General features: G+C 31.3%; 1 protein-coding gene across 2 annotated transcripts in view; it reads right to left on the bottom strand.

Annotated features, from left to right (window-relative positions):
- Positions 1-12,037: 12,037 nt before the first annotated feature.
- Positions 12,038-27,401, bottom strand: part of LOC143222945 (5-formyl-3-hydroxy-2-methylpyridine 4-carboxylate 5-dehydrogenase-like) — a 42,806-nt gene continuing 27,442 nt past the window's right edge. Inside the window, exons 6-9 of one of the 2 annotated variants that reach the window (XM_076450178.1) lie at positions 22,079-22,175; positions 17,650-17,748; positions 13,634-13,738; positions 12,038-12,846 (exon numbers count right to left, since the gene is read on the bottom strand). In XM_076450178.1, coding sequence (XP_076306293.1) covers positions 12,662-12,846; positions 13,634-13,738; positions 17,650-17,748; positions 22,079-22,175 — 486 coding nt within the window. In that variant the 3' untranslated portion in view covers positions 12,038-12,661. The remainder of the gene's footprint in view (positions 12,847-13,633; positions 13,739-17,649; positions 17,749-22,078; positions 22,176-27,401) is intronic. The other variant, XM_076450179.1, reaches the window with a different exon arrangement.

Here is a 27,401-nt window from a genome sequence, read left to right as displayed (position 1 = left end):
GTAATACTTAAAGCTATTTTTAATCAAGGATTATTTGACAATGCATCAACACTTCTAATGTTTCATTGAAGTATTGGTTCACATTGATACTTTTACGACAGAAGTTTTTGCAACCAAAAATTCACTAAACATCTCAATGCTGCATGAACAGCTGAAGGGGTAAAGTTGTGTAAATAACTAACAATAAAATACATCTATAACAGTACCGTAAAAACTTTTATTATATACTTTTAAGAAATTTCCATAGATTTTCTGAAATATGCAATCAAATCATACCCTGTAATTTTGATAACAAAGCTCTTACCTAAGTGCGTTTGACATTTGCTTGTGGTACTTTCAGTTAAAATGTTTTTCCTCTGAAGATTTGGTAGAACCTTCAAACAACGAGATGTCCGACAACGATTTTATTATCGATTTTAAACCAGTTATTTTGTTTTTGATTAAGTTTGTTGTTTGGGCATCTTACAAAACACAGGAAAAACAAATTTTATTCAATACAAAACAATGAGTATGTAGATGGAGAATAGCACCTTTATTTAAGTTTTAAGGTGAGGGCTCTCAGATATCTTTAGACCTTTGGAACTATGTAAAAATGACGGAAAAGATCTGTTCTAAACTGAGAAAAATGGCATTATATATGTTCAGTTATACAATGCTCGTGTTCTCAAGGCACGTGTAACACCTACATCACTGTTGTTAATTCCGATCAAAAAATAAGGGATGGTATATCCCAAGGTATCATACTACTTATAAACGGAAAAGAACGCTGTCTAACTTCGTACAATACATTTTACCTTGCATCAATTTCTCCCACAAAGAAGATACACGTGATACAATTAGAGAATGGCCAAGATAAATAGGTAGCTATAACTAAAGCATAATCCGTTACTATTCTTCTACTTTAAGGCTTACATATACGAGTGTCCTGCAGTAAGACAGCAGTAAGTCTACATACCAACAACATTGGAGTTCGTTTGATTCATTTTGGTGGACACAGCTGATATTTCAATATGACACTGCTTTAAACAGGCAAACAAATATATATATGTGTATGCATAAAAATTCTCGATGAATTAAAGAAAATTAAATTAGCTAAATAAAGACTGTAAAAGAACAGCTGTTTTGCTTGCATATTACACGGGTCTAATGTCTTTGGTTCATTGAAAGCTTGATAGGTTAACACCAGTATAATATTGAGACAAGTGAATGTATGCTTATACATTCTTTTACCTATCACAGATTCTTGGTATCTCCAGTATCTTGCGCAGGGATTGGACCTTATCACAAAATGATTTCCAAATGCATTTACGAGTATGGTGACCAATACTTTTATTTTGTTTATTGATAACGACGAACATACACAGCAGAATCATCGGGTGTGTAGGTGTTAGTGCAAGAGTAATTAAATTTTTTATGCTTAACAAATTCTTAATGAAACTGAAAATCCAGAAAATGCGTTATCACATTTTTTATTGACTTCTATTATTACACTATAGAAATTGTTTGTATTTAAGCACAAAGCTACACAAGGGGCTATCTGCACTAATAATTGCTACTTTAGTCTATAACTTCTAGAAAGAAGATAGTTAGTTAACCCCACTCTGAGGCTACTTTTTACTAATAAATAGTTGGATTGAACAGAATATACTGTGTCTCCTTAATTGAAAAGTTGAGCATGTTCTGTGAAGAGATTTGAACTTATGGTCCAGGTCCAGTACTGTGAGCTGAGTATCCTAACCACTGGGTCATGCCAGGCTCTCATTTTAAAGTATAGGTGTATTTTTATGAATGAATGAATAAATTTTAATTAATGTTTAAAATTTTATGCTTTAAACAAGATCTGAAGATCTGATGTTTTACAAAGTGATGCCTCATTAAAAAAACAAAGGCTTACCATAGGAATACAAATATAACAATTTCTCATCTATATTTTCTAGGACACTGGAATTTTCTTATAATCTGAAATACAAGTAAATATGTGACTGAAAGTCATTCATGAGAGAAAAAAATCACATTTGAAAGAATTATTTGTTTGTTTGTAGTTAAGCACAAAGCTACATCTTGGACTGTTTGTACTCTGTCCACCATAGGTATCAAAACCTGTTGTAAGGACAAAGATATACCATTGTACTACTGGGAGGGATGGAAAGAATGAAGTAAACATGATATATTTTATCCAAATAGATAAATCAAGAGGTGGGTACAAATAATCATGAAAGTATCTGTTGATAATGATAAAGCAGAATGCATAGAAAATGTTGAAAAAATGTTTTAAAAAATGCAATTAAATTATATTGATGAGCTCTATAGTAATTAAAGGTTATGTTTCTTCTGTGATAATGAATTGCTAGAGGACTTTCAATCCAGTTAAATTTTATATTATGAAGCTACAAAATAAGCAAGCTGTAAAGAATATAATTGTAAACATAACAATGACACAATAAAACTAAGTAACTGGGATCAAAATGTGTAAAATGTTATAAACTGGTAGAGTTAAAAAACAATTGCACAACATGTTTATAATTAAATAGATGGCATACTCAACATTCTTTATCTTATAACCTTATGTATTTTGTAAAGATAAAAAAAATTAATGTTAACTTTGTGCCTAAAACCTCTATACACTACTGTACACATCTTAACCTCTGTACATCATTTGCACATCTTCTGGACTGAAGAAAGGCCTAAATAAATCATTGTATTCCATAAATACACATGGACAAAGAATGAGACATTTTATAAATTTTAAAGTAATCATTTTAATCTATATCAGTATTAAATATATTCATACAGAAAAATTGTTTTTGACACTTTCCTTATTTGTTTGTCTTTCTATCATTCCTGTTTTGTTTTTTTTGTCAGGGCTCAGAGAGAAATTCTGGGCCTTCATGTTTCCCCTAGTTATATGCTCCTCATCCTGTTTTGCCACTTTAAACAAAGATATTATTTTCCCCTTGCAAGACTCGCCATATGCAGTTTCAACATATACTTTTTTGAGAGAAAAAAAAAACTTTTCATTATTGTATGGGTAACAAAATTTAGTTGAACTCAAGTAACCAAATGATATGGGCCCTGTTGATTTACACCAGGTGCACTCCCTTCTCCTATGTCCTGTTTTAATAATGTTTTCAATATTAAAGTCTTATTATATATAAAATTAACTTTCAAAATGTTTTACGCTAATAGACCCCATGAGCATTTGTATTTCAATAAAATCTCATTATGGATGAGGCAAAAGAAACACCACAAGTAGAAAGGAAGACTCTGGGAAGAGGCAAGTATCTGTCTGAAATACATTTTTAGTAAGGAAAACCTTAACTTTAGAAATACTATTCACCTCTCTACAAAGAAGTCACAGCTAGAAATCAACATTGATAAAATGGTGGAGGGTTTAGTGTAAATAAAGAAATCAAAATTGTGATTTTTTCTTTCTGAAAATATCATAAAAGTTTAATACAAGAAACCTTTTTGTGTTGTTAATGTTTTCTGTACGTGGGTGGAATGCAAGATTGCTAAACTACTTATTATATCTCGGGTTGTCAATAAAACATGGGTGTTTTATGTGGCTAGGGCAATAAGCTATACTACATATGATTGGAGAAATGCTTATGAGAAACATTTATTAGAATAAGCAGGTGGAGAGAAGAATTATTGCAAGTCTTTATCCAGAAGAAAATAAAATATGCATCTAGATGAAATAATCATTGGTTTGGTTCATTGTGCAGTAGGTTGGCTTGGAAGGAGGAATTTACATAAGGGAGAATATCAGAGAGGTACCTGAATTGAACAGGAATCACCACATCAGCAAGAGGTTCCAAAATGATAGACTTTGCAATGAGTTACTGCAAATGGGAACAGAAAGTACTTAGATGTAAGGGAGGATCATACCCTGAAGTATAGCCTGGAAAGTAATATATGTATGTATATAGTGCCAAAGGAGCCTCATGGAAAACCCCATCTCAACAATAGACACAGAGCCAAAGCAGATGGTCTTTAAAATTCTTTTATCTCCTATTTGCTGCAGATTTCAGAAGAGAGATTTGTATTCCTTAAGAGACACCATTTACATGGTGGGTTCTATCATCTACATGACAAAGATGTATAGAAATAATAAAGTAGTTAGAGGAATAACAAGAACAAGAAAGAGAATTAACAATTCATAAACTTAGAACTTCTGGGAGAGTTAGGTAATGATAGTTATACTGACAAAAGAAAGATCATTTAACAACATAAAGTTGCTCTTAGATGAATGAGTAGATATATTATACTTCACTGTATCTTTGTGTGTAAAACATAATAAAAATAAGTAATTTTAAGTCATTATCTACAAGTGATCTCTAGTCTGGGTGTTATTTAATTGTTACAAACAAAATACTGGTAGTAATAACGTGTTAGATATGTTAACAGTCTTAAATAACATGACTGGATGGAATTCAGGGTGAATTGTAAAGAACTGTAGCAAATAAAATGTTTAACTTAAGACTGAGTATATCATGGCATGGTAAGTAATATTTAATATTGAATGTTATACTGAGATAAACTCAGAGGTAATGCTACAATTACTGTAAATGTATGTATGCAGCATTACTTTTAATGCAAATGTTTCATGAGTAGTTACTGATATATACTCTTCAAAAAAAGAAACGCAAAAGGGATATTTTTGTTATTTAAAGAGAAATATATGTAATAACGTTACAAGCTCAGAGTATGTGATGTTACATGTGTTAAGGCACTGATTGTCAGACCAAAATGACAATAAAAGTTGTGCACTTTGAAAACGGAGGAAAACATTGGATTTTTCACCAAAACGCATTTGTGTCCAATAAATGTGTTTGAGAGATCTGCATGTTCTGCAAGTGCAACATGTGCAAAATCCCTATAAAAGTGATGGGTTCTCAGTTTCCATAGATCAGTGTTAAGCCACCAACACACAATACAGTTACGCCAAGACTGACTGAAGCACAATGCAACAACGCCATTGGTCGCTTGGAAGCAAGCGAATCTCGATCAGATGTTGCCAGAGCTGTGAATATCCACCCAAGCACCATCACAAGGCTATGGAATCATCACCAACAACATGGATCAACTTGTGACCGTCCACGATCTGGCAGACCTCTTGTGACCACGCCTGCACAAGATTGCTACATCCGGTTATGTCACCTTCGGGATAGGATCACCACTGTGACATCTACTGCCTCAACCATACCAGGGCTGCGTAGGATTTCCGATCAGACCATAAGCAACCGTCGACAAGATTCTTAGGCCCCATGTACAACCCATCATGGTGAACGTCAACAACGTTTTTCAACATAACAACGCCCGTCCTCACACAGCCCGACTCACCACTGTCTTCTTGAGACACCACAACATCAACGTTCTTCCCTGGCCCTCCAGATCACCAGATTTAAACCTCATTTAAACATCTTTGGGACGAGTTGGACCGACGTCTGCGACGGCGACAACCTCAACCGCAGACTTTACCTCAGCTTGCAGCAGCTTTGCAGGCTGAGTAGACAGCCATTCTACAGGATGTGATTTGTCATCTCATCGCTTCCATGGGCAGGAGATGCCAAGCAGTTATTGATGTTGAGTGACGTTAAACTTCAACTAGTGAGCGTGGACGTTGCCTTTGCAGACTTTGGATGTTCAGCAGTGAATGTGCAAAGTTTCACATATGTCATACAGAACTACCTGGAATAAACTTGTTAACAATGTGTCTCAAATTTTGCCTTTTGCGTTTCTTTTTTTGAAGAGTATATATAGACACACATAGTATTTTATAAGAAATTTTAACATTATCTGAGAATATGTTAACACTTTTGGGTAAATTTAACATGGTAGTCAAATACATTTACTTCACCAACACAAGTGTTTCCTCGTAAGGCCATCACATCCAAAGCAATTAACTCCATACTGCTGTCTTCCATAATCCATCTAGTGCAAGAGGAATATAATCTCCTAGAGACCATTTTGAACATGTCTTTACTTGAAACAGCATGTATTCCCATCTCATTCTCCAGCTGCTTACAATTATGCACCACCTGAATGTTTATGTTGTAGAAGAAATATAGGGTGATAGGATGGTCTTGGTTCCCAAAGTTGATCCACATTCCTAAGCCATTAAGTACAGGAGATATCCCAACCTTGAAAATTCTATATCCTCATTTTGAACACATATTTATGACCTGAATAAAAGAATATTTTACACTGAAGAGGTCCGACACCTACCCTACCTAAAAGCATCCAACTTTTGGTTGTATCAACCTACTTACAATATGGAGATGCCATTATGATATAATCTGTTCCAATGAGACTTTACTTCAGCTTTAGCTGTTGCTTGATTTAGTGATTTGCATATTCAAAATACACTCAACTCTGAATACCTCGATGTTAACAATGCTTTTGGCTGAAAGCTGAGATTACCCAGTTTTCTTTCATAAGACAAAAAAAAGAATTTAGACTCTACTTTAATATTATCTTCCAATCAGTTTGTTTGTAACAAAGCTGTACAATGAGGTATCTGTGCTCTGCTCACCCCATGCATTGAAACCCGGGTTCAAGTGTTTTAAGTCCAAAGACATACCATTGTGCCACAAGGGGGAATGGAGCTTCCAGTAAGAAATCACATATTTGGAGCAAACCTAAAAATCAACCTGGCAGTCAATATAATTAAATATGTTTCTACTCGTACAAATTAAAGTGCATTGTTTCATCAATTTTCAACCATAATCTCACAGCAAAGCTAATAATGTTTATTAATTATAATTCAAAAGTCCAAAATCTTTTACATGTAATCAGTTTCTATAAACAGTGAATGAATAAATAAAAAAGAATAAAAAGTTAGCAACTTGAAGTTGCTACTATGTACAGAATACCAAGTTGAACTAATTGCAAATTAAACATAAAAAAACCCAAAAACAGTAAAACTTAAAAACGTTTTTGAATACCAATTGAATGATTCATAATGTTTTCAGTTCAAACATGAACTTAAAGTTATGTGAAGTTGGTATTAACTGACAAATAGTTTGTTCTGTTTAAACAGGAGACAGCATGAATCTTAATTTTTACTTTCATTAAAACCTAATGCTTCTTAGAATGTTATTAATCACTGTATTTTATGGTAACAAGATAAAGAAATGAATAAAAGAAATATCGAATAAGTTAAACTGCGATACCAAAGATCCTGATATGGGTTCCTGTTAACCGAGAATTTATTGAAAAATTATCTTGATAGTTTGTGTACCTAATGTCAAATCCTGGTAGCATTAATTACTGCCTTCTTAGAAAAATAAGTTAAAAGAGTTAAGTAGATAACTAACAGAAAAAAACTGATATATTTTGTTAAGTTTTAAGTCAGCCATATTGTTGATGTGTTCAAATTTCATGGTACAAAAATATAGTATTCTTCAACTTTAAAATAAGATTACTATTAAATGTGTGAACTTAAATCATTGGAAATAGTTTAACTGAATTTCCAATTAAATAATAGAAATATGATATAGAAGCTTTAATAGAACTATTAAATTTCTGATACTTTCTTCAATCAAAACAAAATTCACCAAACTACTGCATATATGATTAAATTCATTTGTAACATATACTAAAATTTTTTTAAACATCTAACCTTTCCTTTGGTCAAAAATAAGTTCAAAGCTGATACGTCTTCCACTCAACAGATTAAACACTTTACAAAGTTTGTAAGTTCAGATATTTCAATAAATCAAAAGTTCTCCTTTTTATTCTCATCAGCCACACATTAAAAATAACAAGGAAGCTGAAACCAAAAGATAACTGAGCTTTAATTTTGTGGGAAAACACTTTCTCTGTTTTGAACTGCAGCAGCATTTATAAAACTACATTAATACAGTTTTGCAATACGTGGAATTTGTCTGGATCAAGGATCAATACTATAAAATACTGAAGAATTGTTTTTCAACTTTGCTTAAATTTGGCTATGGAAAATTCAAAGTGCCATTAAAGTGTTGCTAGTAACAGTGGTTTTAAGAAAGTGGAACACGAAAGTCATCAATTTGATTAAATCAGTCATATTATTAAAACCAAAACCTTTAAGAGTAACCAGAAATTGTGATTGTCTATCATTGAAATATTATGACACATGATAATTTCTAACACAGTTTAAAAAATACAATTAATTTTATTAAAAAACAAAATAATTGGTAGCACAATTCAAACAAAGATGGAAAACACTGAAAAGCACACAGGAAATATTAAGTTTGAAATTTAAGTATATGTCCATATTTCATTTTTATACTAGAATTAGGGTTTCCTTAACATCTCTGCAACCTAATCCTTGTGAATACTTACAAAAGAGCAAATCCTCCATGCTAACTTTAACACAAGTACTTTATTTTTTTAGTTTCATAAAATATAGCAAAACATTATAAGAAGCGATAATCACTTTGGAGAGAAAAACAGTTTTTCTTTTTACATTAATTATATTATGATGATTTTAATCTTGTATTCACAAAAAGGACAGCAATTGAAAAACAATAAGTATATTCCAATAGTTCTCAAAAAACTGTTGTTACACTTCATAAAGCAAGATGCAGTTAATGCTAAAATTTTCTATGTAAAATGTAAAAGTTGTTAGCAGAATAACACATCATTCATAAAGAACTCTAGAGTATCGTGTTATATAGCTGATTACTTTTTCAAAATTATTGCAACTTTTCTTTAAATCCACTAAATATTTGTGGGGATGTGGTTGATAGAAATATGTACAAAATGATTAAAACATGTAAATGGTTATGACTAGAATACTGCAGCTATAATAATATATAATATAATAAAATTCATTTGCTATGAACAAAAGTAATAAAACTCTTCCTTCTTATCTACTCCAATATACAAGTCTTCTCCACCTACATGCTCATATAAACCCAGTTTTCATTAAATGAATATGAACTGTTTTAGAATAGTTTCTGTAAAACTTTTTCACCATCTTAACCTTGTAGGTTAATCTCTTCAGCAGTGCATAAAATTAAAAAATAAAACAAACCCAAAGTATAAATCATGTCACTGTTGATTAAATATTAAATTGCTCAATGCTTTATGAAAGAAAAATTACTTGGAGAGTGCTATATATAAATTCTGTGTGATGTTAATGCAAAATTTGGTGAAAGCAGTGACAGATTATCAGTTGGATGAAAAGAGAGAATATCGATTATCATAACTTTGTGAAGAGCAAGGCTTAGTGATAAGAAATTCACGAGTTCGCCTCATAATCGGCATTCTTTGATTACAAAGAATTTTCTTGATGACAGATATTGGATTAAAACTGAATTGACAGATGTAGTCTGTTCTACTCCATAGGTAAAAAAAATATGGGCCATGTCTATAAAACAAACTGAAAGCTCAAAGAACTTGACAAGTGAAGTTTCAGACAAACAAGGAACATGAGCTACAGACAGACATGCCAATGACATTTATGAAAAAAAGAGGAAAAGGTATATAGCCTGGCGCCAGAGATGCCACAGCGCAGCGCAGCGCAGCCGAGCCTGACTTTCATTTACAGTTTTTAGCAGATTGATTTATTCTTTTAATTTGCATTCATTTTTTAGAAGATATATCAAAATATCTAAAATTAACAAATAAAATAAAAAGTAAATAAATGAAATTTAAGATTGTTTATTTGCTATTTATTCAGTTTAATTTTTTTCTAAATCAAAATATACTAGTAATATGAGTTAATAAAGCCAAAATAACTCAGTAAATATTTCAAATACAAATCATTTCATTATTATCCTTTTTGTCATCAATAACATCATCATCATCAACTACTGGTATGCTGCCAATTAAATGTTTTACAGTCATTGCCAATAACTACTTCTCTGCTGCATATATTCCATACAATTTTCAAATCACATAAAATTACTCTTTTGACTAATCATGACTACCTACAGTTCAAATTGTTCATCTATGCAATCTTGTCATTATACTACTGGTACCTTAATGTCAGTGAATTTTCCATTCTTTCACAAATTGACAATACAAACTAAAACAGCATATGAAGGAAAGCTATGACATTGCTTAAAAATTCAACTACTGATATGGTTCAATATTAAACTACTGATATCAGTGATATGCCTCAGAAATTAAATTTTGTACAGTCACTGACATCAACAACTACTGCTCTGCTGCATGTATTCCATTAAAATTTCAAATTACTTAAAATTACTCTACATGACTACCTACAGTAAAACTTGTTCATCTATACAATCTTGTCAGTAAATTACTGGTACCTCAATATCAGTATATTTTTCATTCTTTCACAATACAAACTGAACAGCAAATCAAGGAAAGCTTTGACATTGTTTCAAAATAAAATTAATGATATGCTTTAAAATAAGCCACTGGCACTGTATGCTGCAGATAATAATAAAATGTTTTTCAGTCACTGATATCAACTTCTGCTCTGCTGCATAAATTACAGTCAAATTTCAAATCACTTAATTTCCTTTAATCAATCTTGGCTACTTTCCTCTTTTTCGAGACAAGGGTTTCCAGTGCTCTCTTCCGAGCTTTTTTTCTCTCCTTCTCTGAATGGGCAGCTCTCTGTGCCTCTGCAGCTTTCTGGACTTTTTCTTTAGCCAAGGTGGCTGGGCCAGATTTTACAGAACCATAGGCCTTAAGCCTTTCTGCCCTTTTCCTCTGATTCTCCCTCAGCTTTGAGGTATACTTTGAAGCTGCTGATCTAATGTCCTTACACATTCTCTTGTCTACAGGATCAAAATGAACATCTTTCCTTTTAAACATTTCAATCGCTGTTGTTTCTTTGGAGCTTAGAGAATATTTTATCGTCTGGTATGCAAACGATACCAGACCACGAGACTGCCTCCAAGATGGCGGTCAGATTATTTTTTTTCTGCAATAAACATTGAAAAAATATGATTTCTCCTCAAAAACCACCTACCTGGCCCCCAAATCGCTCATATTTTCTCCTCGAATTTACACGAATCTCGTGGGTGATCGTTGGCCGTTTGAAAACCACAGAAATCCAAATTTCAGCGGAAAAATGGCACGCATGTACAGAGAAAGAAAAACTGATGAGGAAGTATTTATGCATGCAGTTTTGAGAGATGTAAGGAAGGAGGAAGAGCATAGCATTATTACTATTTAAGCTATAAAGAAACTTTACACAGTTCTTAATATCATGTGTTAATATCAAATAGTAATTAGACAAGGGTAGAGGTCAGGTAATTTTCTTTGATAGAAATAAAGACTGTTTTATGATACCAGTTTTATATTTTTAAGGGAAACTATTGTGCCTACAACCAGCTATAGACAGTGAGTTGTAATGAGATCTGAGGCATGAATTCCATCATTCAGATTGTGATTACTTATTAAATCTGTAGCTTGCTTTTTAATTTTACAACTGTTGCTTTGATTACATCTAGTAGATGGAATATCCCCAATGTTACTGGTTTCTATGAACACAAATATTTGTACTTCAAAATGATAAAACTCTCATTTTTTACACATGGTATATACCTATTTTATTTTAATAGACATTTTATTATTTTAAAATTATCTGCTACGTATGGCTGGAATTCAAAGTTAACTGTACAAGTATCATTCTGAAAGAGACTATACAAGTCAACTGTTAATTTTTTTTTTACAGAAAAAATATATTTTATGTTTCTTAAGGATCCACTGTGGTTTATTTCTTTAACCAAAAAGTTATTATGTTTAAGGTCTGCATTAATGACTTTATAAACCTTTTGTCACATACACAAAAGGATAATTTTATTCTATTTAAAATAAAGTTCAAATTTAAGTTAAAGGAACTAAATAACTACACACTCATCATTTTATGAATTCACTGTTAACTCTAGTTTGGGCATCAAATTTAAACCAGATAGGAAATTGAGTACAGTATGAATGATACTAACTTGAAGATGTGAATTTATTCAATGAAAAGTGTTTATGCATGAGTGAAAATAATCCTCTGACGAAGTTTACTAAATAAGAAAGGTGAACATCACTTATAAGCTTCCCAAGGAATTACCAATTAAAATTGGGGTTTAAAAAAACAAAAATACAATATTTTATTTCTGTATCTTAAACATGTGACTTTTCCACCACTGTGACATTTTAATTTCTGCCTATACTATAAAACAAATTCTTAAATCAACTCAAAGAAATTCTGCAATGACAATGGATTAACACAATGGATTAAAAATAATGATTTCAAGCAATCAAAATTGTAGAATATGTATTTTCTGAATTTCTATATGCCTCCCAAAGCTTTTCTACAAAAAATAAATTTTAAAATAAGATTATGAACTTGAGATTATACAAGTTAAATCCTTGATAAGTCAAACAACTATTAATATGGTAAAGTATTTAACATACCCAGGTAAAGACATACAAATCAAACTAAACATTATAATATGATAGCTTTTCTTCCAGTTAACAATAACGAGTTTCTCAACAAAATTGCATTTTGAAATTTTTAATATGCACTTTCATTAACAGATAAAGTTCTCATATTTAAATAAACTCAACAAAATTTTCGAATCTGCATCACAAATGGTTTGAAGTTTATTCCAACTTTTACCCCAAAAAATTTAATTTTACACCTAACCTTTAGTCAATTAGTGAAATCAATACTACTGCATTTGTGAAAAACATATGAGATTTATGGATAATAGTGAGGACCAACTTCAGTGATCTCTTTCCGACATACTGGACAATATCCCTCTCTCTTCATCAACATTTTAGCACACTTGGTACAGATACAAACATGAAAACATGGGAGGAGAGTCGAGTCTCTAACAGCATCCATACATATTACACAATCTTTAACTTGATGATTTTGGTTTTCTAAAACAAAACAAATAAATAAATGCTAATGATGTAAGAAATAATTTTATGTTATACAAAAGAATACTTACATGACAAATACAGGCCTTGCAACCACTTGAAAAATAAAAAATCCAGCCAGTAAAGTGCATGAACCTTACTTTCTGAAGTATTCTCACAATGCATTGTTGGGATTTAACCAAATTCTTACAGTACAAAAAAAAACAAAAAAACTTTCATAACTTTATTCACAAAGATAATCAAAGATAATTAAAAATTCATAAACTTAGGGTAGCCATGTCACCTAAAAATGAAATTATACATAATTTTCTCCTTTGGTGACAGGGACAAAGAATAATATAAAATGTTCTTCCATTTATAATAAACCAATCAGTTAAGTGTCTTTAAAAAAAGAACATAATTTTAAAATAAAATTATAAGAAAGTAAGATTGTTTAAAAAGACAAATACTACAGAATTTCATGAATTCAGGTGACAAACATCAATACTAAAAATTCAGTTACACTTTTACTGATGTAATTAGAATAAATCAAAAGTTGAACAGGAAACAAAAACTGAATCCTGACAATGAGGATTAACGTTTGCACATAAGAATAAAAAAATATAAATATAAGTATGGAAAACAGAAATTATCAGTACAATATAGTTTCACAAGTAACAATAAATACACTGTCACTCTAAATACTTTTGGTATTGCTTTAAATTTACACCAGATAACAGTATTTCTTTTTATTGTGTACATGGAAAAGCTGTGAATTTTAATCTTAATATTAGCTAAAAATAATTACCATCATTCAACAATGGAAAGGAAGAACCTTGAGGAATTAAGTTTGGAATGCTGAGCCTTGGTCTTCCACGAAGTCCTCGACTATTTTGGAAATTCTTTATGTATTCTGTATGGTAAAAGTAGTTAAAAATAATTATTACTTGTATAAAATATTAATGGTATGTTATTTTTTCAATCAAATACCTAAGTAAAAAAATAAATTATGTTATGCATTTATTGTCAAGAACCACACTTATTAAGAATTATTTTGTCTAAGATGTTTAACTGATTTTTAAACAGACTTGCACACTTTTAAAGAATTTAAACAGATTAAGTTAAACACTGATGTTTTGAATAATGCAGTAAGCATAAAAAAATTTAAACCATCAACAAACTAATTTCTGTCCTCTAAATATCTTAGCTTGCCTTCTACTTGAGGAGCTAACCATTATCCTAAGTGACGTGCTAACCCAGGTCACTAAAAATGCTAATTTTTATCCTATTCATCACACTTAATTGCCCGACTAAACACACTAAATTTCATATTTCTGAAACTTAAATCTTGATAAAAAATTACAGTTCAGAAAAACACACAACCAGAATTGACAAACTGACTTAATTATACAATTATCTATCAAACTTATCTCATGACCACAGATTTTAGCTCAACAATATTAGATCAGAACTGATCAAATGACCCAAATGTATAGTTATCTAAGAGATTACAAAAGATTATACTCTAGTAAGACAACTTCAAATATAGCAAAATAATCTTATTGTATAATTATTCAAAACTGACTCCTAACAGAAACTGTAGTTCATCAAGATAAGTTCAAAATTTGTTCAATAATCAAGACATACAAATACTTACCATAAAGATGGGACAACCAAATATTAATCACTGTCATGGGCCCATCTATGCCCTGAATGTACTTCAAAGTTCACCCAAATGTAAAGTAAAGTATAATACATGACCTTGCAATTATGTTTTAATTATTTTGAGCAGCAGCAACTTCTTGGAGTTCAAGCTTCAAATCTTACTAGGTAACTATCGAGTTCCTGCTTTAGGATCATTGTTTCTAATTTTTATTAGATACTAATTATAAACTTGTTTAAACATATATTTCAGCTGCTAATCTGCTGTAATCTATAGTCTTCAGCTTTGCTTATTTTTGTGCTAAGTGGACTGAATGAGTTATCAGTTTAGGGGGTTTAAAAATATTTATCTTTCTTTTTCTTGTGTGGTTCATGCACAATCATGTTTGGATTATTCCACTTTATTACAAGGTCTCCTCAAGCATGACGGGCTATTGCAACCTGATAAATATTACAGAATCTTGCACATCTATCATGCTTGTGAATTCCAACTTTTTATTAATCTCTTTACTTCTCAAGTAGAGCACATATTCACAAAGGGTGTTGTAAATGGTGTTTGTGTCATATCATGCTGTGGTTTCAAAATACTTTTCTGATTTTATGTTTATATATACCTGTATGTATCCTTCATATGCTATCGGGCACACGTGTGTGTTTGTGTGGTGTTAAGGTTATTTATTGCAAAGGAAGGTAGTAGTGGAACCTTTCTTTTCCTTCTTTTTTTCAGTATTACAAATTTTATTCATTAAGGTTTGTTTGTTTTTGAAATTCGTGCAAAGCTACATGAGAGCTATCTGTGCTAATCGTCCCTAATGTAGCAGTGTAAGACTAGAGAGAAGGCAGCTAGTCATCACCACCCACTGCCAACTCTTGGGCTACTCTTTTGACCATTACATTACAATGATCCCTATGATTGAAAGGGCAAGCATGTTTGGTGTGACAGGGATTCGAACCTGTGACCTGAGATTATGAGTCGAACGCCTTAACCCACCTAGCCATGCCAGGCCTTGTTCACTCAGGAAACCAAATAGTTCAAGACTCCTCTCTTTACACATTCAGGATGATTTGATTTGGAGAATAGTGATGTATTACCTGTTGATGGCAATACTATCTCGAAAAGATAACTTGTAAGAGATGGTATGATGAATACCTACAATTAACTATGAAACAGTGATGGTAGCTTTGTGAATTTTAAGTAGAGAATAGATGTATGGGGTGTTGTTGTTATGTACTGTTAGGCATGTGACTGTTTCTGTTCCAAGTCCTTTCTGAGGTTTGTTGAGAACTTGGTTTGATTTTCATGTTAAGATTAAAAATATGTTTCTTTATCTGAAAACTTTCAAACTTCACGATTCTAGCCTTTAAAACAACTTAAAGAAATATCAAACTTTTTATTTTATGGTAAACTGTATAGTTTGTCTTTTATTTTCTCTACCTTAACTCTATATAGTCCATTTAACAATCCACATAACTACTATAAAAAATATGCAATATATCCAAATTACCCTTCTTATCTTTCCAGATTGGCTGCACATTTGTTTATGCTAAATAGCTTAAGACTTCTAAAAGTTTACATTTATTTATGCCTAATTTTATTATTTTATTGTCCTCTGAACCATGTTTAACTACTTATTTATACATACAAGTTGTAAATCACTTAAAAATGCCTAACTCAAGTTACCGTACTGAATGACTTAACACGAAAGCTGCTCATGAGTTTACCTTGTGAAGAATTATTTTTCATTATATTAAATAATTCAACACAATTTCTAATATTTACATTTTAGCTACTTTCATAATTATAATAATAAATAAAAAATACAAATAAAAAGCAAGAAATATAATACATACTTGCATCCTCTTGTTTTTCTGCTATCAGCTGTCAATGAAATTTAAGCCTACTTTTTTTTTTTTAATATACTAATGGTACTAGTAAAATAAATTTATTTACTTAAAACACTACATCTAAGAACAAAGAATAACATGCATAAAGCAGACAATGTCCTAAAATAATCATAATTTTTGACATTCTAAATATAGTTAAGAGCCTTTAAAAACTCAACAAATCTCATTGATACAATTCTTACAAGAAAAAATTTAAAACTGAATAGGCAAATAGATAAATGTGTTGTACAGAAAACAGCATAATATATTATCTGACAAATTAAATCTGTCTTTCTATTGGTTATTAATGATATAGCATGAAATGCAAGAAAGAATTATTGGCAACTTTTTAAAAGAAAGGATGTGACAGGTTGGTACAATTTTCTACTTCATGTTCTGTACACAAATAAGATTAAATGATATAACAATTAAACTCTGCTTTTGTAATATCTCTGGTATGAGTAATTTATGATAAACTGTATTCCTTGAAGAAATGATAAATAAATTAAAGAGGAAGACCTAAGAACTAACGTCACAACTCTCACCTTAGGGGTGCTTGAGAATTTGTTAAATATTTCGTTATACACATTTGAAACTCGTATAATACTAAAATTTGATTTACCAACTGTTTTGATGCCAAGTTTATTTATATATAATGATAATGAAGTAGTTTGTTCACAATTTGAGTGTAACTCTAAAAAACTGACATGCTTTGTTTATTGTTTGTTTGTTTTATTGAATTTCGCACAAAACTACTCGAGGGCTATCTGTGCTAGCCATCCCTAATTTAGCAGTGTAAGACTAGAGGGAAGGCAGCTAATCATCACCACCCACCGCCAACTCTTGGGCTACTGTTTTACCTACGAAGAGTCAGATTGACCTTCACATTATAATGCCCCCACTGCTGAAAGGGCGAGCATGTTTGGCGCAACGAGGATGCAAACCCGCGACCCTCAGATTACGAGTCGCACGCCTTAACATGCTAGGCCATGCCGGGCCCAAAAACTGACATGCATACTTTGACAAACCTGAAGCGAGAGGGTTAATAGTTACTGATGCTAAAATAAGTTAAATTTCATTTTAAGATCCAGTTCTTTCAAGTTCCACATGGAATATTTATATATGTTTATTAAAAATATGTACATCATAAAAGACATACATATGTTTAATAACAATGCACATATACAGATTCTGAATTCAATATCAAAAAATGTATTTACATTCAAAAGGCTAACACAGAATGTCCATGACAAACTCAATGGAACTCGGATATCTCACCAAATCTTTTTGCCTCCTTCTCTTCATTTGTCAGTAGAAAAGGTTCAGGCCCTATACGAAGGAATGGTATTTTTCCCATCTTTCCTAGAAATGACTGGACTACAAAATAGTAAAATATATTAGTATTAATGAAAGAAAAAAAATGGGCTAGCCATTAAATTAGAATTTATTCTTTACAATCTGATTCTGGCATTACTAAATTATGTCTGAAAATGATTAGACAATTATATTGTTCACTCTAACTATGGACTGTCTCACGAACTGACCTCGTACCTCATAACGATTTTGTGCTTGTTCTAATTTCCATATTATAGCATTTAATATGATAAGCATATATTCACAAAATTTCGCAAATTTATCAGTAAACATTACAAGGCTTTAGTACACTAAATATAAGATTTCTTTAACCAAGTTTTAAGATTAAGTAATGAATTGCTCGTGCATTTTTTTTCGATGTTGATTATCTAACATGCAAAGTAATTTTAAGATCAAGAATAATTTTATGCAACAGAAACTTAACTTTCACATTAAAAAAAATTTATAATCTTCAGATAATTATGAAACATTTTTCTTAGAAAGAACTTTGTATTTTATCTGTTACTTTCACTATTGTATCTCTGAATGTGTTAGGTCAATTCAACTGACCACATGACAACCATAAAAAATAGGAAACATTAATTATGTTTTTTCCATCTATAATTACTACAAGTTATAACATGAAACCACAAATGTTTTTTCTAAATAGTTTATATTTCATAACATTATATATTTATTATTTTTATTTTATTGGCTTTTTAGCAGTGTCAGATAACACTACAGAAGTTTTAGCTTGTTAATATTGGTAAACTGAGTTTCTAATTTGTAAGAAAATATAGACTTCGTAATTTGACATCACAAACATTTACTCTGGACTATTGCTGCATTCAACATACCACGAGTCACAAAAATCAATATTTATGATTACTTTTTTATAATATTTACTTTTAAATTAAGAAATTAATTAAAGTGCAACACTAAAAATTTGGAATATAACCTACAGTTTGATACCAAACTTATTGACATGCATTCTTAAAACAGTAGTTCAAAATTTTTTTAAAGTAAGTCTACAAACACAATGAGATAACCTTTGACCTGTGACCATAGGAAGATCACCTTAGTAGGATAAAAAGATCTAGTCAAAATTGGGTCTCAAAAATTAGCTAGTCTAAAATGTATCCTAAGAAGTCTGAATTTATCTTTAATTTCAACTAGATACTAAAGAATAAGGAATATGGCAATGAAAATTATAAAGAAGTTCTTTAAAATATAATGTTTAAACCTATTTACTTTAAATTTAAATTCAGTAAAATTAACAAAGTATAACCAAATTAGAATTTTCTGTTCCTTGAATTGTGTGTTTAAATTATTAAGATATACTGAATAACAAGTAAACACTTCCTAAGAACTACACAAAATAACTTAGGATCCCTGTAAAAAGGCAAATATAAGCAAGTCATGTCAGTCAGGACAGCAACATTTATAGACAAAGTACAAGTTATACAAAAGGCAAACATTATACAATTTTCACATATCAAATAAAATTGAGTGCACAGGAATACCTATAGTTAACATACAAAAATGTACAGAAACCAAATTTAAAACTGAATTGTTTAAAATGAAAGACACTTTCATATTTGTTTTACACAATTGCTGTATTTTTAAAAACAAGTTTGGCACACAGTATGTTAATCAAACATTTTTTTATTTTTTAATTAAACAGATATTAGACAAATTTTATAAAATTAATGTTGAAGGTACAATATTAAACTGTTGGTTACAGCTGTAAAAGCAATTACAAAAGCAAACACAGTAAAAAGAAATGTGAAAATACAAGAAGGAGACTGTTGCTATGCACTGAACCATTTCCTACAATACCATAGCTGCGACTTTCCTAAACTGCAAAGGTGAATAGGACTAAAGCAATATGGTTTCTGTTAAGCACTTGTGATGATAGAAGGTAGATAGTGATTTTCATAAGGATTTGTGTTATATTATCATGTCCTATATACTTTCACATACCATTCAAATTCTAAAATATATATATAGGTTGATACCTAAAACAAGAAAATACAAACTATATGCTTACATAAATAGCTGTATAATACTTTAAACAACTTAATCTTAATAGTAGGTATAAAACACTATAAATGTATTTTAAATAGGCCACTTCTTTGATTATATCTTTGTTTAATGTAAGTTACTTGCAGTCATACAGTTTATAAAATGTAGGTTTAGTAATTCTACAGTCATTTTTTTCAATGATATCTTCATACAACACAGAAAGTTATACTATTTGTATTCTTTAAAAATGGCCATTTTGAAATTTTATATACAATTCAAAAGTATTGTTATCTGTCAGTGTAATATTGTGATGCTGTATGCAAGATTTGTTATTAATTTATTTAGCTGACTCCTTTATCCAAGGCAACCAATATGTAAAGCTTATCTTCTTAATGTTAAAAGGTTTTACAATTTCTTAAGAAGTTCAAGTAACAAATATAACCAGACCAAAAACATAATAAAGCATTATATAATAATTTGTTTGTTTGACGTTATGTACAGAACTACATGATGGGCTATCTGTGCTCTGTCTACAAAGGGTATCAAAACAGTTTCTAGTGCATTGTGTCTGCAGACATATTGCTGTGCAACTGGGGGCTTTTAATATTTGACAACATAAAAGACAGCTAAAGAAAATTAATCTCCAAAGTCTATTTATGTTTAGTAATTTAAAATGGTTTACAAACAAATAGGTAGCAAATAACTGTTATAATCACTTTTAACATTAAATTTGTAACATCTTAAAAATATCAGACAAATTTTTGTATGAATATTAGATATCATGAAGACATGACAGTAACAACTGCAGTATTCAAGTTTATCCTACTCAAAGAAACTTAAATTTTAGAGCATGACTAGATCACAGTTTGCATCACTATCTTTTTACTGAGTTACATTCAAAATTTATTTAACATTTTTGCAATGGGTAGGTCAAATTAAATATGTCAACTTTTCACAGTTACATTCAAAATTAAACTAGTTTGTTTTCAATGTATAAGAAAAAAACTTAGCATCAAAATATAATTAACAAGTTTAATTAAGTTCTTAACTGTATAAGGAAATATTTTTAAAAAGTCCTCATACTAGGGGATACTTATCACCTCTTCAAATAGTACAGAATTCAATGTACTCATTACAACATAATTACTACTCTTGCAAAATATATTTTATAGCCTTCATCCTCATTTAGTTTTAGAGCCATAAACTACAAAATGAGACTCTTCTTGTCCACTTGTTACATTCTCTTTTCAGAAGTTTCCAACAGTTCTCTGTCATTTAACAGCATCTTATTTATAATCAATAGAAAGCTTGGTTTTAACTTATCAAATGATACATCATATTACATATGTTTTCTGTACAGAGAATTGTTCATTGTGCTCTCACTTCAAACTTTATACCCATGGAAAACATATCAAAAAGTTAAGCCAAATTTTTCACAACTCCTGTCACAGTTAGAAAGCCAGAAAAATTATGAAAATTACAGGACAAACTGTAGTTCTGATACATGCTATTCCAATTTGAATTAATATCACATGATTTGCTGATTTGCATATTCAAAACAGTTTTAATATACTGTTCCAAACTTACTGTAATTACACATTGTTTTGATGCAGTAGAACAAATCTTTTTTTCAGCTTCTAACAATTACAAATGTTTTGTAACATACAGAAATGATCAGATTGGGTAAGTTAGTTCAAACAGGATAAGAGCAACTAAGACTGTCAATGAATACTTAGATGAGAGAAAACCTTGAAAACAAAAATAATAATTCTTCAGATACTGATTTCTTCATGTCTACACGACATACCAATTATTTTATTACAAGTTACAGCTTTTACAGTTTTAGAACAAGTATGATGTTTCAGTTAGTGGCAAGATGATTCTTAAATGTACTAAGAGTAAAATAAATAGCATTTATGCAAAATGGTCACACGTAACAACAGATAATGTTATAAAATAAATGTGGAAGGTTTAGTATCACCTGATGATTAAATCTATAAATCAATTGTATAAGTTTAAAACAAAGCACAAGATAAAGACTGTTGATATACATTTGACTGAATTCTAGACTTTCATGACCTTTCTTAAACTGCAGCAGCATATGGGTATGAAGCAGTTGTATGGCTACTTTTATGCATTATTGATACAAGTTTGACAGAAATTTTCAAGAGGATATTTTGTACATTATGATTTTTGTGTACTTAAGAATGATCACACAAGTAATTAAAATGTCGTACTTGTTCTAAAAACAATATTTATTCTAACAGATGTAACTTGCAATAAAATAATACTTAATAAGTAAATTCAATATGAAACTATTTATAATTACCTTTTGTCAAAGTTTCATTGCTGGTTTTTGAACTGAGCGTTACTTCAACTTCTGGAACATAATAGACAGGAAACAAAAATCTAATCCCAATGCATCTCTGTAATGTGCAGAAAAAAATATTAAGAGACAAATTCTACTTACATCAAAGCATAGAAAAAGGTGCTAACAATAAATTCCCAAAAGTGAACTAAAAAAACAAAGAAGCAATTTATGGATCATCATTATTACCGTATTTAATATCATATGGAAAAAAGCCAGCATTTTTTTACACTGAAAATGTATTTCCAATAAGTACTTGCCTCCTCTCAAAAATGTTTCCTTGATTAGTACTGCCCTCTATCAGCAAAATTTTCCAATGCTTACCACTAGCCTTCTACCCCCCTCTTTTGCAAATCTAACTGAAAATGTTCATACAACAGCTCTCCATCAATAGGAGCATGACAACTGTTATTTAACCATTACCCTCTTCAAACTTGTATTCTTTAATCACTTTAAGCTTGGTCAGAAAATCTACACTGTATATCATAGGAAGTTGAGAGGCTCAGTGAGAAATGTAAGCAGAGATAAAAAGCTATTGGAAATACAATTTCAGTGTAAGAAAATGCTAACTTCCAATACAAAGTCTTACCTACATTTACAAAGTAGCTGGAATCACACATTGAGAGCCATAGAAAAAAAAAAAAGTCTCTTTTTAGGAAGAACCTTAAGAGAGACAAGGAAGTGTGAAATCAAAACATACATCACATTTCAGTAGAAAATTGCACCACATCTGATCCAGATATATACTAAACACTTTTTTTTTTAACAAGTCTTACAAATACAAAAGGCAGAAAAACATGAAAAAATCCCAGAATATGTATGCACAATTAATGGGTACCCCTAAGGCTCTAGTGGATAGTGCATGATAAACTGTAGCTGTAGTTTGACCTCATCCAACACCAGGTTGTATCTGGAATGGTACATCAGATCTGTGGTAGGTAGTGGCTCTACCTTTTTACATTAAATGGGAATTGGTAGGGAAGATGAGCTTCCATACCAAATTTTGTCTCCATTTGCATGCATTTACAGCACAAACAACAAACAAAATCTAGATGGTAGGAAGTTGGAGGGCCCTTGGTGAGATGACATCTATAGTCCAAAACCTAGTAGCAATGGGTATGGTACTTCCAGTCTGTAGTAAGATGAGGATACCTAAGCATGCACAAGTCGAAAAATGTGATGTCTAGCTACAATCAACACAAGATCCACCAGAAACTGACATCTTGCAGATAGTAGGAAGAGGAACCAAAAATCTGGAGTGCATCTCCAGTCTAAAATTTGGCAGTAGTGGGCATTTGTCCTGCAGTCTACAGTAGGAGAAAGGTCACTGGCTAGCATACGAGGACATACTCAGCTGGACTTTCTCCAACCAACACTGAACCAATCAAGAATGATGTATATCTGGAAGATGATAGGTAGGAAAAATGTTTAAGCCCAAAGGGAAAACTGAAAGACACGTACAGTTGTGTCCCGATGGATTGCTTTAACCAAAATCTGGCAGCATCTGGAAATGAACACCAGGTCTATTGTAGGAAATGTATCATGCCATCGACACAATTCTAATCTTGACTGAGCCACATCTAACCAACACCAGGCTCACCAGGAATGTACTTCTAGAGAATGGTAAGAAAGGAATATCACAGTAGAAAGAAATATTCAGTCAAATATAGAGACAGTCATACAGCACAGTGCTACAACCAAAACATGGCAGTATCTGAGAGTGCACATAAAGTCTATAGTAAGAAATTCTATATGCCATCAACACCTGCAGAATTCCACTGATCTACTCTCAGCTGAGTGGTATGATTCATTATCCAGGAAATGTTAAGGACTCTCATACTCTACTAGAAAAAAGGAGGGAAAATGAGGAAAATCAATACATGAAATATCACAATAAAAATCTTTAATTAAAAAATCTTAACTCTTAATTTAAAAACCTGATATTTTGTGTAAGAAAGCCTTAAAATGTTTACCAATAACCTGCATAAATTTATGAAGACATGCATGCATCACCATCTTTAAATAATGCAGACAAAAAAAGATTTGTGGCTTTCTTAACATCAGAAAGTGGTAGATAAGGTAACTGTAACCAGTCCAGCTATGGAAGAAGTTCATAACAAAAAGCATTCTGATGAGAAGTTGGTAAATTAAAGAAAATATTTCCATAATACAATAACTCCTAAAGATAGTCCAGTAGGATTGACAGACTAACATTACAGCCACCCACAAAGAGAATCTAGCTTCTTTGCCAAAGGACTAAACAGCCAAGTCAAGTTATAAATACTGAACATTTTTGTGAAAATGGATGTGTGAAATTATTACAGAAGATTATTCTTTTTCACTTTAATATGGTGTTTCCACTTGAGAAAGTTGGTATAGTTGAGCAGACAAAAATTAAGCAAGGAGGAAAATCTACTAAAATAATTGATTTTGCTAAAACTCAATGAAGAAGATAGCATGGTAGCTATCCATGAAATAAAAAGCAGAGAATTTGGATCTGTAGCCTCATAGGGTGGTCAAAGTAGTGAAGGTATTGATCTTCAAATTATCCAGTTGTTTACAAATCTATTGAAATACTCCAGTAGGCCAAAATGTTCATAACACAAGAAACAACACAATCAAATGTAAACACAGAGATTAAAAAAAAAAACTATAACAAAATAAAGTTGCCATAAGTACCACCCAAATTGTTAATGCAACTTACCACAGTGTGCACAAATGCAAAATGGTGATGATGAAGGAAAGAAGCAGCAGTAACGTAGTACAGGTACTTAAACAGCAAAAATCTTTTAACATGACAACATGAGCTGTTTATATTTAAAGAATAAGACTGGGAACAACAATGATTCTCTGATACATTAACCTAACCTAACAGAGTCAAAAGGAAAACAATGATTCTCTGATACATTAACCTAACCTAACAGAGTCAAAAGGAAAAGGAAGAAAAAAAGATGCTAGTGTTGTTATACATCACTTAAAAGCAAGATCTGACTGGAACTTATGTCCTTGAGCATACCCCAAGGAAAAGCCTTTGTCAAGAAAGGCTATAATTCCAAAATCAGAAAGAATATTTTGGTGGTAAACACAGAAGACAGAAGAGTAGAAAGACAAAACTCCAAGGCTTATAATACTCTAGGAGATGGCTGGAGTGTTCCTGGAACCCTAATCATCCAAAATTTCAGCTGTACCAAACAGTGTTAGTAGTGAATGAGATTTTGGTTGTTAAAATGTTTGTACACTAAAAATGTATTTTTGATAGTTACGTACCTCTTGTCACAAAAAGCTATTTTTATCATCTTCTTGTTCTCTAAGCATTGCTAAAAGATTTTAACATCTGCTCCCCAGTATACATGCCCTACCAATTTCACATCACTTTTGAATATGTAAATATTAATTGTATTGCACCACCTATATTGGTGCAGCTAGCTCACTCTGCTTTTCCCACTCAATCCTAACATTCTTAATTGGTAAAACTTTGTTTAGATGTACGTTTTTTTGCATATTGTTATCATTCGTGATTATGTTCGATTTGCCATTCAATTTTTTCAACAGTTTTCTTTTACTGTGTTTGAATTCAACTGTTTCAAAATATTTTTCTTTTTTTCATTTCTTTCTTGTTACTGAATTATTTGAGAACTATGTATAGATTTGCAATTCAGTGTATCAAATATAGTAGTTCCCATTGTAGTTGACAACACTACTGATATGATTTCCAAGAAATCGGGTTCAACTTTATCTGCAGATGACGTACAGGTTTTAATTCACAGGGATCATGCAATTTCTTCTTCTTTTCAACCTGACAATGTTGTTGAAGAAAAATATAACCAAGGAGAAGAAAACTGGGACTTCGGTTTTTGTCACTTCTTATTCTTTTTTCTTTCTTTTTTTTACAGCTGGCTACTCAGGTTGATGGTTGACACATATTCAGTTTTTCCTGTACGTTAAACATAAGAGTAATTTTGCTGGTTTTCTTTTTTCTGCTTCTGTTGTCATGCCTCCATATCATTCACTGTGGTGGAGGTTTGCTTTTTTCCTCCTTTTATCCCATTGTTTCTACATCTTCCATTACACCAGTATTAAGTTTTTCAACTTGTACACTTAGCATCCAGTTGTGATATCTATACAAGTACAGTAACTCATGTAATAGTGTAAGTGAATTAAATATAGATAGTATTGCAATCAATAAAAATAGTAAAAAACAGTTTTGCTTGCCAACTAAATTCTAAAGTAGCTAAACTGGCCTAAGTGGGCTTTTGACAACAACAGAAATGTGTAGTGTTTAAGATACAACTATGATTTCCAAAGTGTAAAGAATTTTCTATATATGTTCAGCATGTTTCTTATATATAATTCAGCTTAAAACATGAGGAGTGTGTACTGTCTATTGTTTACTTTATCACCAACAAGTCACAGATACCTACTGTAGAAGATTCCTTAGCCCAACACACCCATATACTTACATTCACAATATATACTACTAAAAAGCTAGTTCTTGACAGTAACATAAGCCAACTGACTATGTAAAAGTGAAAACTGATGTTGAACTAAATGAAAAAATAAGTAAATGCTTCAAAAATTTGGAGAATAACACATGGAGCTGATGCCAAACTGCAGAGAAGAGCAGTGAACTAATAAGCCATTTCTCAAGGATGTGATCATGGAAAAATTGGGACAGGAAGATAAGAATCCTGTATATCCACCTTTGCCACTGAATGGTCTCAGTAAACAAATTTCCCTAACATCATGTTTTTCATTTTGATATGAAATATATCCAAGTAAAGACTGAGATAAGATGGTTTTCATTGGAACCACAAGCAAATGCTAATGAAACCTGTGTAATTTATTATTTTGACTGTTCCTTCCTGGAGGTGATTTGACACTTCCTGACCTAGAACTTAAGTAACTAGCTTGGAAGGAGGAGGAAAGGACATTCAGCCTCTACTAAAAGATCTGTAGAGCCCAATGATCAAACAAATGAAACAGTGATCTGAGATCACTCCCAACAGTCCAGAGAGGTAAATGATACACAGAAAAAGCTCTTTAGAGATCAACTGAAAACTTTGGTGGGGAGGTACAATCACCTAGTAATATTAAATGACAAGGTAAGGAACAAAAAACCCACACAGTAACTGAAATTGAATCAGCAAGTCTCAGCAAAATGTAAAACTTTTATCATGAGTAAATAAAGCAGAAAAATGAAAGTAGTTTATCTGTAATAATTACTCTAAAGAAAATCTCAAAGTCAGACATGTCACAATGTGCAGGATAAACAATTAACAAAAGG

This window comes from Tachypleus tridentatus, chromosome 8 (assembly GCF_004210375.1).
Source record: "Tachypleus tridentatus isolate NWPU-2018 chromosome 8, ASM421037v1, whole genome shotgun sequence".
Classification (NCBI taxonomy): domain Eukaryota; kingdom Metazoa; phylum Arthropoda; class Merostomata; order Xiphosura; family Limulidae; genus Tachypleus; species Tachypleus tridentatus.
This window is presented reverse-complemented; position numbering and strand designations above follow the sequence as displayed.